The sequence below is a fragment of the Dryobates pubescens genome, chromosome 1 (assembly GCF_014839835.1).
Source record: "Dryobates pubescens isolate bDryPub1 chromosome 1, bDryPub1.pri, whole genome shotgun sequence".
NCBI lineage: Eukaryota > Metazoa > Chordata > Aves > Piciformes > Picidae > Dryobates > Dryobates pubescens.
This window is the reverse complement of record NC_071612.1, coordinates 24480751-24498225: the sequence shown is the minus strand read 5'-3', so window position 1 is coordinate 24498225 and position 17475 is coordinate 24480751. Positions and strand designations below refer to the sequence as shown.

Below are 17475 nucleotides of genomic sequence, written 5' to 3'. Positions count from 1 at the left end.
GACTTCACGGTTTGATACTAGGCAGACACAATACGCAGGCCTTTTTCCTCTTAGCCACACCACCTGCGAACTCAGACTCCTTTGTGAATGGGAAGGCCCACGTATTTGCCTTGGGAGCAGTTTTCTTCTATTAAGAAGACACGGGAGTACCAAGATGCACTTTGATAGTTTGTTTTCATTAGAATAATTACAATACATTCTTGGACAGTTACAAAATCCGGGGAATCGCATTTTCACCGGACATTTCTATTGCAAACGTCAAACATTTGTGTGCCTGTCTCTTACTTCTGCACACTTATCATCTTAGCGAGGACATCCAGTACAGCAACCCTTTTATGTTGTTGTTCCAAGCAGCTTGTAGTTCTGCTCTGTGCCTCAGGCTTTGATGTCCACCTTGAATGCTGGTTTAGCTGCTTAGCTAGAAGCCCGCAGCTACTCACTCTCTCTCCTGTTACACCAATTCAATAGAGGACGATTCCAGTGGGACAGTTTAGAAAAGGTATCTATGCAAAATGATTTCTGGGTCACTTAGAGCAATAGCATTTAGCATATCTCTAAAGTCAAATCCTGCTCCAGATCAGAAGGAATGCCAATGAAGTCAGTCAAGTATTGTAGACTTTCAGTGTAGGAGGAGAATTTAGCTCCACAAAACCTGATAAGGTTGTTAGAAGACAGCACTTTTCTCAAAGAGAAAATACTGCCCTTATCAGGAGCCACTGGACGTCCCCCGATACAAGAAACATTCTCCTGCATAGCACTGTTAAAATGTAAAAACATCAGCTACTGAACCTAAAAACATTTTTCAACACAACTTTTGATAAAGTACTTTAAGTACACTGTACTTAGCTGCTTCAAAACACCTCTCTGCATCAGCAGGTGTGGCTACATAGAGCTTCCATGTACAGGCCACTGAGTTACATGATCTCGTGTGCAGGAGCCAAAGGGTGTGTTTGCTCGTATCTAGGAAGCCAGTCCCACAACATTCTGGTCCAGAAAAATGCATACTCTACCTCCTCCACCCTGGGACAACTGATATGGCTCTGATCATAGGGGCGTACTACAAACTAGCAAAACATTTAAATAGTTGGCAAAAGTGTTGAAAGGCACATAGCTTGTCCTTAGCAATATTTCCCTGTTCCATTTGTGGTGCCCAATGAGGAATCAAGTGGTGGGACCTAGCCGAAATAAAAAAATAGTAAGAAAATGGAAGCCTGCCAGGAAAACAAAAAAAACCACAAACCAAACCAAACGACAACAGGTTGCACCCCACCCCTCCCCCCCTTTTTTATTATTATATGTTTTTAGCTTCTTTTTTTTTTTTTTTTTAAATATTGCATGTTTTCCTCTGCCTTTCTAGTGAAAAGGAAGGAAGGTATGGATGCATGTTAACCGTACATACGGACTACTACTGGAATAACAAATGGTAGAGCTGCTGTAAACTGCTGCCAAGTACTACAAGCAATGCTTATCATGGTCTGTACAGCATTTGCCAATGTTTGCTTGCAAAGAAAAGTGATTAAGTGGTAGCTCTTCAGTTTTCTCAGCATTGCTTCTTAGAAATGCTAAAAAACTACAACAGCTAACTGCTACTCTACACCGGAGCGAGATAGCCCAACAGATATTTAAGGAATATATGCCATTCTGTTTAAAAATAACAAGTTCCTCTAAGCTGGTAAACCTAGAAGATTTTTACATAGTGTTAAGAGATAAAATAGCAAAAAAAAAAAAAAAACCAAAGCAAATTCCCATTTCAACTCCACACACTTGACATCTGAATAGGAGGGATGTAATCATACTATTTATTCCATGGGTGAGACAAAATGTTGGATGGGAACTAAATTTCTGAGAGTTCTTTTGTTTGTTTGTTTGTTTTAAATAGAAAGTCATTTAACTTATATATATATACACAAAGTGTTCTTTCCACAGATATTTACATGGCAAATATGTTAAGAGGAGAACCACTATAACTAAGTCTCTACAAGTATAGCATCCTTTCTGAGCTATTCTCTCTGCCGAAAGAATTCACGGAAGCTGGGAAGTAAAACCTAGACAAGTAAAGTTACCTATATTTCACAGTAGGTAAAAGAAGCCATTAAATGATATTTCAGCAAAAGGTTTCTGGAAACAGCTACACAGTAGAGTTTTACATCCACCCCTCTTTTCCAGCATTCATGGTGAAACTCAATCTCTTCTCAATTTACAAGAGAGACAGCGGTGTACGTAAAGGTGCAGGAGTGTGGCTGCAGGTCACCCTCCTCGATAGAGGCTGGTCAGCCGCTCCAGCTCTTTGCAGTTGTCCATGGGCATGGAGTCCGCTTTCTTTCGGAGGCGCTCATCTCGATATACTTTTGCTGCATAAAGTAAGTCTGTTTCTTTAAGGAAAAACAGAGGAAAAACATTTCTCAGGTGAAAAAGGGAATACTTTTGCACATGATGCATTCCTTTCCAGAGCTGCACCTCTCCTGTGAGGACAGACTGAGGGAGGTGGGGCTGTTCAGTCTGGAGAAGGCTTCAAGGAGACCTAATTGTGGCCTTCCAGTATCTGAAGGGGGCCTACAAGAAAGCTGAGGAGGGACTTTTTAGGGTGTCAGGTAATGACAGGACTAAGGGGAATGGAATAAAAACTAGAAATGGGTAGATTCAGATTGGATGTTAGGAAGTTCTTCATCATGAGGGTGGTAAGACACTGGTACAGGTTGCCCAGGGAGGTGGTAGAAGCCTCATCCCTGGAGGTTTTTTAAGGCCAGGCTGGATGTGGCATTGAGCAACCTGATGTAGTGTGAGGTGTCCCTGGCCATGGCAGGGGGGTTGGAACTAGATGATCCTTGAGGTCCCTTCCAACTCTAACAATTCTGATTCTGTGATTCTAAAATGCCTCAGGTTTAATCACAGCCAGAAGGGACCTCCAAAGGTCATCCAGTCTGACCTCCCCGCAGTCAGCAGGGACAACCCCAACTAGATCAGGTTACCCAGGGCTTCGTCAAGCCTCACCTTGAATATCTCCAGGGAAGGGGCCTCAACCACCTCCCTAGGCAACCTGTTCCGGTGTTCCACCACTGGAACTTCTTCCTGATATCCATTCTAAATCTGCCCTTCTCCAGTTGGAAGCCCCTGCAGTCCTGTTCCTGCAGGCCTTTGTAAACAGTCTCTCTCCATCCTTCCTGCAAGCCCCCTTCAGGTACTGCAAGGCTGCTATTGAGTCTCCCCAGAGCCTCCTCTTCTCCAGGCTGAACAACCCCAGCTCCCTCACCCTGTCCTCAGAGCAGAGGTGCTCCAAACCCTGATTATTTTCATGGCCCTCCTCTGGACCCTCTCCACCAGATCCTTGCACCCTTTTCCTTTTATCTATTCTAACTAACCGCTGACGGCCCCTAGACAACACTGATACAGCTTCCCTTTGCTGGATCTTCACAAGCACTTCATCTTTCTGAGCAGGAAAAGTGGCAACAGCCTTCCAGCACCCTCATATCTCATACAGCAGTACCTGATTAAAACCAACCAACCAAATCCCCTGCTACTTCTGTATTAAAAATACAGGGCACGCTCAGTGATCTTGCATATTACTGACAGCTCCAGTGTCTTGTCTGGGCCCAAAGATCCATTCTGAATGCTAAGCATGTTACTTCAACTCATGCTGCTTCAGACTGCCAGTGTTCAGAGGTATTAATAAAAGAGCTCTGTATTGTACTGGTGTTCAATAGCTTGACATTGCTGAGCATGTTAATTCCAGAAAATCTTTTTCATCCCTGAACAGATTTAGCAAGGTGTTCTTAAACGTCAATCAACGCTGGGAAGACTTTAACTGGCAAGAAGATCCAAGAGACAACCGGTATTTTAAATCCATAAACCCACAACATCATCTGTTTCTATAAATAGAGAAAATCTATTAGGGGCTGCTTACTCAAAAATCAATCTGGTTAGTTTTCACAATCTGATAAACTGCAAATAGCAAACAACATGACAGTCACCACCTTCAGGTTATTTTCTGCTTTATACTATGGTCATCACATTTTTTCCCAGTAAATATGTGCAGACAGAAGCATGGGCCTCTTTGCTTTGGCCAAGAGTCTGCTCATGCTTAAAATAGGAAGCATGTCCTCCTCATCATAAGGAGGAACTTCCTTCACTGTGAGGGTCACAGAGCACTGGAACAGGCTGCCCAGAGAGGTTGTGGAGTCTCCTTCTCTGGAGACTTTCAAGACCCATCTGGATGCACTCATGTGCAACCTGCACTAGATTCTGCTAGTTCCTGCTCTGGCAGAGGGGTTGGACTTGATCTCCTGAGGTCCCTTGCAACCCCTAACATCCTGTGATCCTGTGAATAAAGGCTGAAAAATGGGAAAGGTATTCTTTAACCTCTTTCCCTCCCCAGGTGGAAATTGCATATTAACTAAATCCTTTCAAAGATAATTTAGACAGTAAATATATTACAAGACACACAAATACAACATGCAAGTAAATCCAAGTGCAATGACTGGGACAATAAAAGCAAATTATCCTTTAAGATCTACAATCTGATGAAAAAAACCCCACACAGATAACTTGCACTGTCTTTATTCTGCTGGATTACATCTTGTCTTTAATTTTCTATTAACAATTACTTCCCATTTTTGTAAACTATTTTGTTACAAGATTTCCAATCATTCATTTAGTCACCACTTGCAGATGTAAAATTACTCATTTCATGAAGAGTGGACATACTCAAACATTTCAAGGTGACCAAAGGACTACCTACTTGGAAAAATGCATGAGGTTTTGAGATCTGCTTAAGAATTATACTCAAAGTTTCTCTGATGACTTCCTGTGTTTGAAAAACCTGGAAAAATATATTCTGATAATATCTAGTAGTCTGGGCAGCAATATGAAAGTTTTCTTCCAAAGCATTGGTGTTTCTCTTGCATATGTGGGACCCATCTGCAGTTTTCTGCCAACAAGTCTTTCCTGTGGACAATTTGTTAAACCATGGAGGTTTATTTATGCCTAAGCAATGTGTACTCATGAGCGAGGGGTATGAAGCCTCCAGGGACTATTAGGCCTGCTGTCCATGGGCAATGCAGCTTCTGCAAGCCAGCTCTAAAGCATGTATGCAGTCCTGCTCAGGCCACTGACCAGCTGTGAAGCCAGGCTGTCTTTTACAACTGGGAGAAACTATGAGACTATCTCAGCTGAAAGGTTTGGCATCACTGGACTGCACAGAGAAAGGCTGTGCAGGAACACATGATTTCGCTCAGAGAAGAGCATTCTGTTTGCTTCTGCTCAGTCTATTGACAGTTAATGAATGAATTATTTATCCAGCAAACTATTAGTCACATTTACCAGCTGCTAAGTTGAAACCATCTGGCTTCGATACTGATGTTGTTTTAGCAGCACTGGTCTCACAGAACATGAAAGGTTCACAAAATGGTCACAGGTAATAGAGTAACAGGTTAAAACTGGCAATGATTTGGAGATAGAATCATAGAATCAATGAGGTTGGAAAAGACCTCAGCGATCATCAAGTCCAACCTATCACCCAACACCTCATGACTGAATCATGGCTTCATGTGCCACATCTAGTCCCCTCTTGAACACCTCCAGGGACAGTGACTCCACCACCTCCGTGGGCAGCACATTCCAATGGCAAATTACTCTTTCTGGGAAAACCTTTCTCCTCACCTCGTGCCTAAACTTCCCCTGGCACAGCTTGAGACTGTGTCCTCTTGTTCTGGTGCTGGTTATCTGGGAGAAGAGACCAACCCCCACCCGTCTACAACCTCCCTTCAGGTAGTTGTAGAGAGCAATAAGGTCTCCCCTGAGCCTCCTCTTCTCCAGGCTAAACAATCCCAGCTCCTTCAGCCTCTCCTCACAGGCCTTGTGCTCGAGGCCTCTCCCCAGCCTTGTTGCCCTTCTCTAGACACGCTCAAGTGTCTCAATATCCCTCATAAATTGAGGGGCCCAGAACTGGACACAGTACTCAGATGGTCAATGCTATTCATTTTTCTTATGCTTTAATACCGAATTCTATGCTTCTCAAAGAAAACAGCTTCTTGTATAATATTAAGAGCAACAAAGATGGTGAGGGGGTTGGAACACAAGCCCTACGAGGAGAGGCTGAGGGAGCTGGGGTTGCTTAGCCTGGAGAAGAGGAGACTCAGGGGTGACCTTATTACTCTCTACAACTACCTGAAGGGAGGTTGTAGACAGACGGATGTTGGTCTCTTCTCCCAGGCGGCCAGTACCAGAACAAGAGGACACAGTCTCAGGCTGCGCCAGGGGAGGTTCAGGCTAAATGTTAGGAAAAAGTTCTATACAGAAAGAGTGATTGCACATTGGAATGGGCTGCCTGGGGAGGTGGTGGAGTCGCCATCACTGGAGGTTTTCAGGAGAAGACTTGATGGGGTGCTTGGTGCCGTGGGTTAGTTGTTTGGGTGGTGTTGGATTGGTTGGACGCGATGATCTTGAAGGTCTCTTCCAACCTGGTTTATTCTATGTATTAAAATAGATTGTAAACTAAAAAATTCCTGGCTTTCAGATCTAGGCTTTCAAAAAAAAATTCCTGGCTTTCAGTCAAGGTACCAAATCCAGGAAGAAAAATTATTCAGCACTGGCAGAAGATTAAGCACTGAATTTACATGCTGCATGTCCTTAGTATGTACTGTGGTCCAAGGCAGATTATTCTTTTCCTTCTCTGTAAACACCTATGGAGGGCTTTTGCTTTACATAAAAAGCACTTATGGAAATGAGATATTGACAAGATAAACTAATGGGGAAGAAATCTGAATGCTTAGCATTCATCCTTAACTTAAGAGCAATTTCTTCCTTGTTACCAATTCACTGAGAAATGGTCACAGATCACAGAATGTTAGGGGTTGGAAGGGACCTCAAAAGATCATCCAGTCCAACCCCCCTGCCAGAGCAGGATCACCTAGACCAGATCACACATGAACGTATCCAAGTGGATCTTGAATATCTGCAGAGAGAGAGACTCCACAACCCCCCTGGGCAGCCTGTTCCAGTGTTCTGTCACCCTCATAGGGGGAAAAAAAAAAAATCTTTCCTCATGTTTCTATGGAACTTCCTATGCCTCAACTTCCACCCATTGTCCCTTGTCCTGTCATGGGGCATCACTGGGCAGAGCCTGACTCCATCCTCTTGGCACTCATCCTTTACATCTTTATGAACATGAATGAGGTCACCTCTCAGGCTCTTCCTCTCCAAGCTACAGAGCCCCAGCTCCCTCAGTCTCTCCTCATAAGGAAGATGTTCCACTCCCTTAATCATATTTGTGTCTCTGTGCTGACTCTTTTCAAGCAGTTCCCTGAGGTCCTTCTTGAACTGACAGGCCCAGAACTGGACACAATATGCCAGATGTGGCCTCACCAGGGCAGAGTAGAGGGGGAGGAGAACCAGCACATTGCTGGATAGTAAAACAGGAGGTAGTAAACCAGCAGGTTAAAATTGCTGCTGATTTGCAGACAGTTGTTAGGCCACTGAGTAAAACAGAAATTAAGTGATGCTGGGAACACTTGGAGAAGTTAGAAACAATGAAGAACCTTACCCTTGCTTTCTCACTCAGATATTTTAATAATACAAACATTGCATTCTTGCCTGAGGCAATCTTTTTTTTTCCCCCCACAGCAATGCATGCTTTCATGAAATGACACAAATTACCAGACTTACTTTGTTGCCTTTCTTTCCAACAGTTGTTACGAATGTTGGACACATAATCCTCCTCCACACTCTTCTCCACTTTCTGTAGTGATGCTCCTTTGTATTCATTTCTAAAGTCCTTGTTGACATAATAAACGACATGCAAGTTTTCTGTCTGCATTTGTATGACTTGCCCTGTACTTCTGCAAGAAAGGAGGGAGAGGGGAGAGAGAAACTAGACACTGATTTCTGTTTCTTTTTTTCACACCACAAATACACTTAAAAAAAAAAAATTGTTATTACAGAAGAACAGCACATTACTGAACTTGCCATTTCAAGGCAGGTAATGAAGTGAATGGTTATATAACCTGCCACAGAATTTACTACATTCACCTGAGCATTACATTTCTGCTGTTTACACCCTTGACCTTGGGGAAAAAAAAACCCACTTTATTAAGACACATTCAGGAAAATATAAAGTTTGGTAATAGGAAATTACAAACTCAACAGAAAGAAAAACAGGTCACTATTCTGTAGCAACCTGGTACAGGCATCTCCAGTCTAAAGTGTTTTCTGCCAGCCCTGACAAATCCATTTTTCTGCTGGCATTCTGCAGATTAAAAAGAAAAAAATCAAAGATTGTGCTCAAACATTTTGGCATAGAGCTGCTTATAAGCATTATGACAGCATAGGGACTGCAGAAGGGGAAAACATCACACTCCATAAATAAAGAACTCTGAAAAATAAGAGAGGAGAAAAGAAACCTTTCTGTGGTGGGGATGAGAGCTCTGCAAGCAACTAAGCCCATGTAAAATAATTGTGGCAAGTAGGCTAAGTCTATGGGCTAGCTTGGCAAGCTTGATTAAATTTATTTCTCTCAAAGAAAAAAAGTTTATGAATGGAATGGAATGGAATAGACCAGACCAGGTTGGAAGAGACCCTCGAGATCATCATGTCCAACCCATCACCCAACACCATCCAATCAACTAAACCATGGCACCAAGCACCCCATCAGGTCTCCTCCTAACCACCTCCAGTGATGGTGACTCCACCACCTCCCCGGGCAGCCCATTCCAATGAGTGATTGCCCATTGGAATGGGCTGCCTGGGGATGTGGTGGAGTTGCCATGACTGGAAGTGGTTAGGAGACTTGATGGGGTGCTTGGTGCCATGGTATCCCACTGTACAAAGCAGGTAAGTTTCACTGGCAGAATTCTTTGCAAGAAACTGAAGATAAATAATTTTACCATCACTTAGAATGAAGCCTGAAGAACAGACCATTTACCTAGCCCTCATCTAGTTCAAAACTTAAGTAAGGAGGATAAAGCTGCTTTCAAGTAGTTCACTTACTGCAGGCACAGAAGGCCCCTAAAAGAATAATAACCCTTAGTAATTTCCAGGATTTGATCAAATATGTTGGAGATGCAAACACCTTTGCAACTTGCTATGTTGCAAGGACCCACTGCCTTATATTAGAACACCTCCTAAACTCCAGGTAGTGCTGACCTCTTTTCTCCATTACATTCACACAGCAGGTTCTTAGTTTTGTTCTTTGTTCCAGGTTTTATTCTTTGCCTACATATTTCTTCCCTCTCCTCACTGTGGGATATAGAATCAGAATGGTCTGGGTTGGAAGGGACCTCTGAAGGTCATCTAGTCCAACCCCTTCTGCAGTCAGCAGAAGCATCCTCTACTAGATCAGGCTTCCCAAAGGCCTGTTGAGCCTCACTTTGAGTATCTCCAGGGATGGGGCCCCAACCACCTCCCTGGGCAGCCTGTTCCAGGGTTCCACTACCCTCATAGTAAAGAACTTGTTCCTAACATCTAATCTAAATCTGCTCTTCTCTAGTTCGAAGTAATTGCCTCTCATCCTATCACTGCAGGCCTTTGTAAACAGTGTTACTTACGATCTTGGGTATAAGGCGTAAGGAGGGTTAGATACCATCAACTGGCTCAACAAGGAGACAAGGATTAACACAATAATAGGCATCAGCTGAATGAACATAGAGAAACCTCCCTAAGGAAGAAAACAGATTCAGGTATTTCACAAAATAGCATCAAGTCAATAGGTTCATCTGACAAGATTTAAGACTGAGCATCAAAAGCTGCTAGGAATACTGAAACTACGAACCTGCAAACAGTGTGGTGTTACCTAAACTTTCCAATGCATACACAGCATTCAGAGTGTTCAAGCTGCAAGAGTTCATTCATGGGTTAGCATGTAGCCAGAAGTAATTTCTAAATGAATAGCTGGATTCATTTGTATTGTGTGCCATGATGTCACCTCATCCATACAGTCATATGGAATTATACAGCTGTGCATATAATTCATACAGATAAACAGCTTTAAGTTCAATTCTTACCTAAGTCCAAACAGATTTTTATATGTAGACAAGGATTAGGGACCTAGAGTTAATGGTGTATTTAAGCTAATACTACCAGCCACTAGCAAGATAGTGACATACAGTAACAGATTTACAAAAGCAGGTTATTATCTTCTCAAAGGTGCATGTCTCTTTACTAATCAGTAAAGCTACCTCCTGCCCAAGCTTTCAAATGTAGAACTAGCAATTATAAACCTTCCTCTAGAGTACAGGGGACTGGTACAAACACAAAAGTGACTCTCAGCAAATTTCACAATCCATAGTTTAAACTAAATGGTGTACAAACATACATCACCCCTCTCCTCCTCCCTCTCATGTCCGCTCTGACGGTGTTGATTAGGATGACTGTAGCCAGCACGACCGTTAGAAAATGAATGTACACTACCTAGGGAAAGAAATACCCAAATTTAAATCATGTCACCCCCCCAACTATTTAGAGGTCAATACAGAAGTGACAACAGAAAGCCTTTAAAATTACTGAACAATGATACATAACTTTAAGATACCTTACCAGTTCAAAGTTTTAAGTATTTTAAGCTCTAAAACAACCGACTTCATGTACCACAGAATAACCATTGTAATCCCAAAGAACTGAACTCACATTTTTGGGATTCAGCAGCACTCAGGGGAAAAATAAACTGTGATGCACATTAAAGAGTTGGGGTCAGAGGCAGGTTTGGGTAATTTCAGTGGGTTTATAATGTCACAAACTCTAATGCCACTTCGGGCAGTACTGCTGTATCCCAGTGGTTAAACTGATGTATACAAATACCTGTTGGGAAGGCCCCTCCAAAAAACATGTTGAATAGATCCTCTGGAGTAATATCTGCCTCACACCCTCTATGGAAGTTGAATCTACCATTGCTGGGGTGATTGCAGCTTTGCTCTTCACTGCCTGTAAGGTCATACTGCTTTCGCTTCTCTGGATTGCTCAGCACAGCATATGCATTTCCAATTTCTGAAGCAAGGAATAAAAGACAATTCCCATAAATGAAAGATAAGAACTACTCCAGCACAAAAAGTGCAATTTCAAAGTCAAGGACAAGCAGCAAAGGATGTCCTTTACTACGTGTTACAAATCAGCTATGGCGGAACAAGGGCCAGAAACACCTCTTGCTTTTCTTAGCATAGCTTCCATAAAGTTTCCCACCAACACTATTAAAAGGCCTTTTATCCTGTTGAACCAGGCAGAAAGCAGGAGAGCTTTCTTTCTTTTCCTAGGAGAACACCTACACCTATGGCAATCTTCTCTTTCATTGGAATGACCAAAAAAGACCCAAAAGCAGGAAACATCACAATGGCAGCTTTGAAGCTGGCTGATTGCAAAATTCAGTCTGCCCCAGCAGCCTAGTTTAAAAACATCAGATTCAGTAGGGTTTGTTTTCACGTGGTGACCTCTTCAAATGCATGAATTCTACTGTCTACAAGCATTTTTTCTATATGCTTTGTAAGATATTTTATGGATTACATTAATAACATAAATTTTGGCATGACTTAACATGAAGACCACAACATGCATGCATGACAGGAACATGTGTGTTCCTAAGTCCACCAAGATTACTTCAATGTTTGGAGTGCCTGGCCTGGGTGCTTGTCCTCTCTCAAGCTACATTATCACAAAGGAACAACTTCAGTTTTGAGGGTAGAAAGGGAAAAAACAGAGTTAGGTGAGCATGGAAAGAATCAGTGTGAAAAAAACCACAAGCTCTGCTGACTTTACTAGTTTTAACCCTAGCTGCTGGGCAGACAAACAGCTCTTCCAGACTGAAGGAAAATTTCTGTTAGCACTCAATGAACAATCTTCACTCAGTCATATCTGCATTAAATTCTTTCTGCTTTTCCTCCTCTCTCCTCCAGGCCTCTCCAGCAAAAGGCTTCCTTTGCAGCCAACTGACACAAGGCAGAGAGATGACGTTTTTCAGTGTTGAAAAGCCATCAGTCATCAAAGGTTTGTGAAAGGTGCAACACTATGACCTCAACACAGGCAAGTAAGGCTGTGGCTTTGCATAATTGATGTTTTCAACATTATCCAATCTTAAAAAAAAAAGTAATGAGTCTTAGCTATGTGCTTTTTAAGATGCCCTTAGAAACACCCATTAGCAATTCCTTCATGTGGAGGAGAAAAGGCAAAGAAACAAAGCCCTGTAATTTGCAGGCAAGACAGGACATACACTACTGACACCAAATACTGCTACAAGGTCCCTTTGTTATTCAGTGTAAGTTACTGATAGTAAAAATTTAGATTTTTCCCAGCAATTAAACATTTAGGGAAACAGTCAGACAATTGCACATAAAGAGAAGATGCCATAATGTCACAGGATGGTCGTCAGACTTTGACTATTTGTTACTTGGTTTTGATTATTTGATGTTAATTCACAACAGATTTGATTCAAGTATCATTTCCTTTAGATAAAAGACATAAAAAACCTGCTCAAAAGTTTCAAAGGGAAGATTTTTGATGAAGTTACTAAAAGAGATTCCAAGAGATTAGAAGTTATTACATTTGCATAAATTTTTTATTCCAAAATATAAGCTCAGGGAGATTGCTCAGTACAACAGAAGAGTCATACTGGGTAGCTCAAGATCTCAGTACGTACCTTGCCTAATATCACCACCACATCAGAGGGCTGGAGCTCCTCTCCTATGGAAACAGACTGAGAGAGTTGGGGCTGTTCAGTCTGGAGAAGAGAAGGTTCTGAGGAGACCTTATTATGGCCTTCCAGTATCTGAAGGGGGCCTACAAGAAAGCTAGGGAGGGACTCTTTAGGCTGTCAGGTAGTGATAGGACTAAGGGGAATGGTGCAAAACCAGAAGTGGGTCGATTCAGATTGGATGTTAAGAAGAAATTCTTCACCATGAGGGTGGTGAGACACTGGAAGAGGTTGCCCAGGAAGGTGGTGGAAGCCTTATTCCTGGAGGATTTTAAGGCCAGGTTGGATGTCACTCTGAGCAATGTGATGTAGTGTGAGGTGTCCTTGCCCATGGCAGGGGGTTGGAATTAAGATGATCCTTGAGGTCCCTTCCAGTTTTAAGCTTTAAAAAGTTTTTCCTCAAAAATTTCTGTTGTGCAGGACTGATCTTGGCAGCCTTAGATCAGGTAAAATGAGACTGTAAATTTTACCCAAGAAATGGTCAGAGGCAACTATTAATAAGGCCATGTCTGAAATCAAGTGGGTTTGTGTGCAAAAAGTAACAGAACTACCCCCCCACCAAGGAATTCTATGGAAAAGATACTTACCATGATAAGTGATTCAGTAAAAACTCCATTTTGATATCAAGTATTTGTTTATTTCAAGCTCAAGTATAGGAAAGATCCAAGACAGCAAGATGTCTTTGACTATATTAAGTCAACAGTAAAAAAACCTGTGCAAGTGGGTGTCACAGATCAAGTATTTACACCCTATACCTGAAAATCACAGTTAATCCTCTGAAACCAAATCCCACTGCAGAAGTCCACATTATTTATCTATACTTCTAGGTATACCTGAGGATAATAAGCTCAACAGAGGGCTACAAGGATGACTTAAGGGACTGGAGCACTGTCTTACGAGGAAAGAGTGAGAGACCTGGGGCTGTTCAATCTGGAGAGGAGAAGAGGAAGAGGGGGTGGTCTAATAAATGTATGTAAATATCTGAGGGCTGGGTGTCAGGAAGGAATGACAGCTTCTTCTCACACCCTGTGACAGGACAAGGGGCTGCGGATGTAAACTACAGCACAGGAAGTTCCACCTCAACATGAGAAAGAACTTCTTTACTGTAAAAGGGTCACAGAGCACTGGAACAGGTTCCCCAGAGAGGCTGTGGAGTCTCCTTCTCTGGAGATTTTCCAGGCCCATCTGGATGCATTCCTGTGAGACCTGCGCTAGATTCTATGGTCCTGCTCTGGCAGGGTGGGTTGGACTGGAAGGTCTCCAGAGGTCCCTTCTGACCCCTAACATCCTGTGATCCTGCAAAATATTTTCCTGAATTAAAATGTCAGTTTCATACTAGCTGCAAAACACAACATTGACAAATTTGTAACAAGACAAGTGATCAATGCTGATGAATGTCTTTAATCTGACAAAGTTTAACCATAAAATAAAATGTAAGTAAAAATAGAATCTTACTTTTAAAAGCCTCTGTTGCTCCAGGTGCATGGTTTTTATCTGGGTGGAATTTCAAAGCAAGTTTCCTATAAGCCTTCTTTAGGTCTTCTTCACCTGCATCCTTTGACACTCCAAGGACTTCGTAATAATTTTGACATTTCTTTATACTGCAAAAGAAAATGAAGTGAAATGTAAACTGAATGTTTGAGGTAATACATTTCACTGATGCAATACCTCTCTGGCTTTCAATATGAAGGATTAAAAACAAAAATCCACTCTAGAAACAGAGTGTCTTTTTCATAATAAACTCACTATTGAGAACAGTAAACTGTTGTACTCAAAATGGTTGACTACTTACATTTATTTCACTACTTCTGCTGTAGAACTACTGCAGCTGTAAGAAAAGGTTTCAGTTTGCAATTCCTGTAGTGTTTTACGAGTATCACTGTTAATAATGCATAAAATAAGGATTCCAAATGTGCTTTGCAGAGCTAGCAGGCGGGAAGGCCTGTTTGGACTGTCACCAGCACATGCGTTTGGGCACGCATGATAGGAATCAAACCAAAACATACCTCTGTTTCTCCAAACAGAAGTCCTAAGACCATTCAAGCATTCACTTTTCAGGGAAATAAAGCCTGTGAAAATACCTCTGCTGCTCAGAATGCACCTAGATCCTAACTTTCTTTGAATGTTCATATAAATTCAGAGAAGCAGTAACAGCTCCAGCAATTACAGCTCCAGCTCATCTCATGTTCAATGTAGCATTGTTGAAAACTCAGAGGTATTCCTCCTGTAGGCTAACAGTATCAAATTAAGCTTTTATTTGAAGAATTTGCTACCTCAGCATCCAATCCAAGTTCTTCTCCTCAATAATTCAGCATCTTAATTATCTGGTTGTGGAGCAGACTCTTCAGAATTTTGGTTGATGTAAAATTAGGTAGCGAGTCATCTGTGTTTAGCAAAGTTGTTATTTAATTAGCATTAAAACTGTAGTGCTAAACATTTGCTCAAGTGTTTTTAAGCACCATGAACTCTCCACAACTTTTTCCCCTGACAGCATATGGTCATTTCTCAGGGAAGTTAAAAATATGCTTAAGAAAAAACCCCATTACATTAAATGCGTACCACGTCTGCAAAGACGTTATTTAACAACTCCAGTATGGAGAGAAGAGACAAACAGAAAAATAATCCAAAAGAACAATCCAAGAGATGCCAATCTGTTCTTCTAACACCCAAAACCTCACTTCAGAGTGTTTTCCCGTTCACAGCCAGTGAATGTCCCACAGTGGGCAACTCTCATGGGAAAATCAGGAACAGTGGTACCAGTCAGCAGATAGAATAGAACAGAATAGGAGTAGGAGTAGGAATAGGAGTAGGAGTAGGAGTAGAATAGACCATGTTGGAAGAGACCCTCAAGATCATTGCGTCCAACCCATAATCCAACACCATCTAATCAACTAAACCATGCAACCAAGCACCCTATCAAGTCTCCTCCTAAACACCTTCAATGATGGCTACTCCACCACCTCCCCAGGCAGCCCATTCCAATGGGCAATCACTCTCTCTATGAAGAATTTCCTCCTAACATCCAGTCTAAACCTCCCCTGGCACAGCTTGAGACTGTGTCCTCTTGTTCTGGTGCTAATTGCCTGGGACAAGAGACCAGCCCCCACCTGGCTACAACCTCCCTTCAGGTAGCTGTAGAGAGCAATAAGGTCTCCCCTGAACCTCCTCTTCTCCAGGCTAAGCAACCCCAGCTCCCTCAGCCTCTCCTCATAGGACTTGTCTTCCAAACCCCTCACCAACTTTGTTGCTCTTCTCTGGACACCTTCCAGCAAGTCAACATCTTTCCTAAACTGAGGGGCCCAGAACTGGACACAGGACTCAAGGTGTGGCCTAACCAGTGCAGTGCACAGGGGCAGAATGACCCCCCTGCTCCTGCTGGCCACACTGTTCCTGATACAGGCCAGGATGCCACTGGCATCCTGTTGATGATGGTCAGGTCAGCAGGTGACCCACCAGCTTCCAACACCATGATCTGCTCACAGCCAGTGCATCAAACCAGAGCTAGTTCCTGATTAGAAAGTGCAGGCAGAAATGTGCCTTGTGGGTCTTACAGCATTTGCCCTCCAAAGGGATGAATACAATCAGCTTCCATTCAACTGCCACCCTGAACCTGGCCCACAAATCAGCTGTTGTTATTGATAAAAAAAACCCAAGTATTCACCCAAGGTATAACATACTCCTATTTTTTTTTCACAAGTCTTGGCTAGTCATTACTCTGCTAGACAAAAGATCCTGGAAATACACAAGCATATCTATTGCAACATTCCTGGGTTTGTATGAAGCTATGACTTAACATTTCAAGTGTATTTTACACTCTGGTTTGACTTGATGATCTTGAAGGTCTTTTCCAACCAAACCCTGATCCGCTAACTTAGGCTAAACAGCTGACCTTAAACACAGAAGCCTTCAGTGAAGTTGTCACAACCACCCCCAACTTAATTCTCCCTACATGCTCTTGTCTGGATGGACATGGGATCCTCGGGTGCATTAAGAAGAGTGTGTCCAGCAGATGAAGGGAGGTTCTCCTCCCCCTCTACTCTGTGCTGGTGAGACCTCACCTGGAATATTGCATCCAGTTTTGGGCTCTCCAGTTCAAGAGGGACATGGATCTGCTGAAGAAAGTCCAACAGAGAGCTACCAGGATGATTAAAGGACTGGAGCACTGCCCTGTGAGGAGAGGCTGAGAGCCCCGGGGCTGTTTAGTCTGGGGAAGACTGAGAGAGGATTTAATAAATGTTTATAAATATCTGAGGGCTGGGGGTCAAGAGGGAGGGGACAGGCTCTGCTCAGTTGCACTCTGTGGTAGGACAAAGGGTAAAGGATTTAAACTACAGCACAGGTTCCACCTAGACATGAGGAGGAACTTCTTTGCTGTGAGGGTCCCAGAGCACTGGAACAGGCTCCCTAGGGAGGTTGTGGAGTCTCCTTCTCTGGAGACTTCCCAGACCCATCTGCATATGTTTTTGTGTGATGTGTGCCAGGTTCTATGGTCCTGTTCTGGCAGCGGGGTTGGACACAATGACCTTCAGAGGCCCCTTCCAATCCCTAACATCCTGTGAGCCTGGGACATGCTCACAGCAACACTGACTGCAGCAGACCTGCAACAAATCCTTCAGATCATTTACACAGCCCTCCTTTCTACTGCACAGCATCAATGCTGAGACACATAACCCCTGTTCCCTGTTCAGCCCATTGTCATCTGAAGATCTCACCCAAGTCAGTGCTGGCTTTTACGAATCTCAGCAGCACACATAAGCTGCAAGCACTCTGGACAGCCTGAGAAGCAGAGCTGTGTATGACTTTGTGGTGAA

The 17475-nt window shown here is 42.8% G+C and overlaps 2 protein-coding genes across 2 annotated transcripts in view; both read right to left on the bottom strand.

The window, feature by feature from the left end:
• Positions 1-17475, bottom strand: part of LOC104305247 (alcohol dehydrogenase 1) — a 387682-nt gene that overhangs the window by 168680 nt on the left and 201527 nt on the right. The window lies entirely within an intron of this gene.
• Positions 1293-17475, bottom strand: part of DNAJB14 (DnaJ heat shock protein family (Hsp40) member B14) — a 32307-nt gene continuing 16124 nt past the window's right edge. The window contains exons 3-8 of the mRNA XM_009906072.2: positions 14120-14265; positions 10786-10971; positions 10304-10398; positions 9537-9646; positions 7660-7832; positions 1293-2372 (exon numbers count right to left, since the gene is read on the bottom strand). Of these exons, the coding sequence (XP_009904374.2) occupies positions 2248-2372; positions 7660-7832; positions 9537-9646; positions 10304-10398; positions 10786-10971; positions 14120-14265 (835 nt within the window). The 3' untranslated portion in view covers positions 1293-2247. The remainder of the gene's footprint in view (positions 2373-7659; positions 7833-9536; positions 9647-10303; positions 10399-10785; positions 10972-14119; positions 14266-17475) is intronic.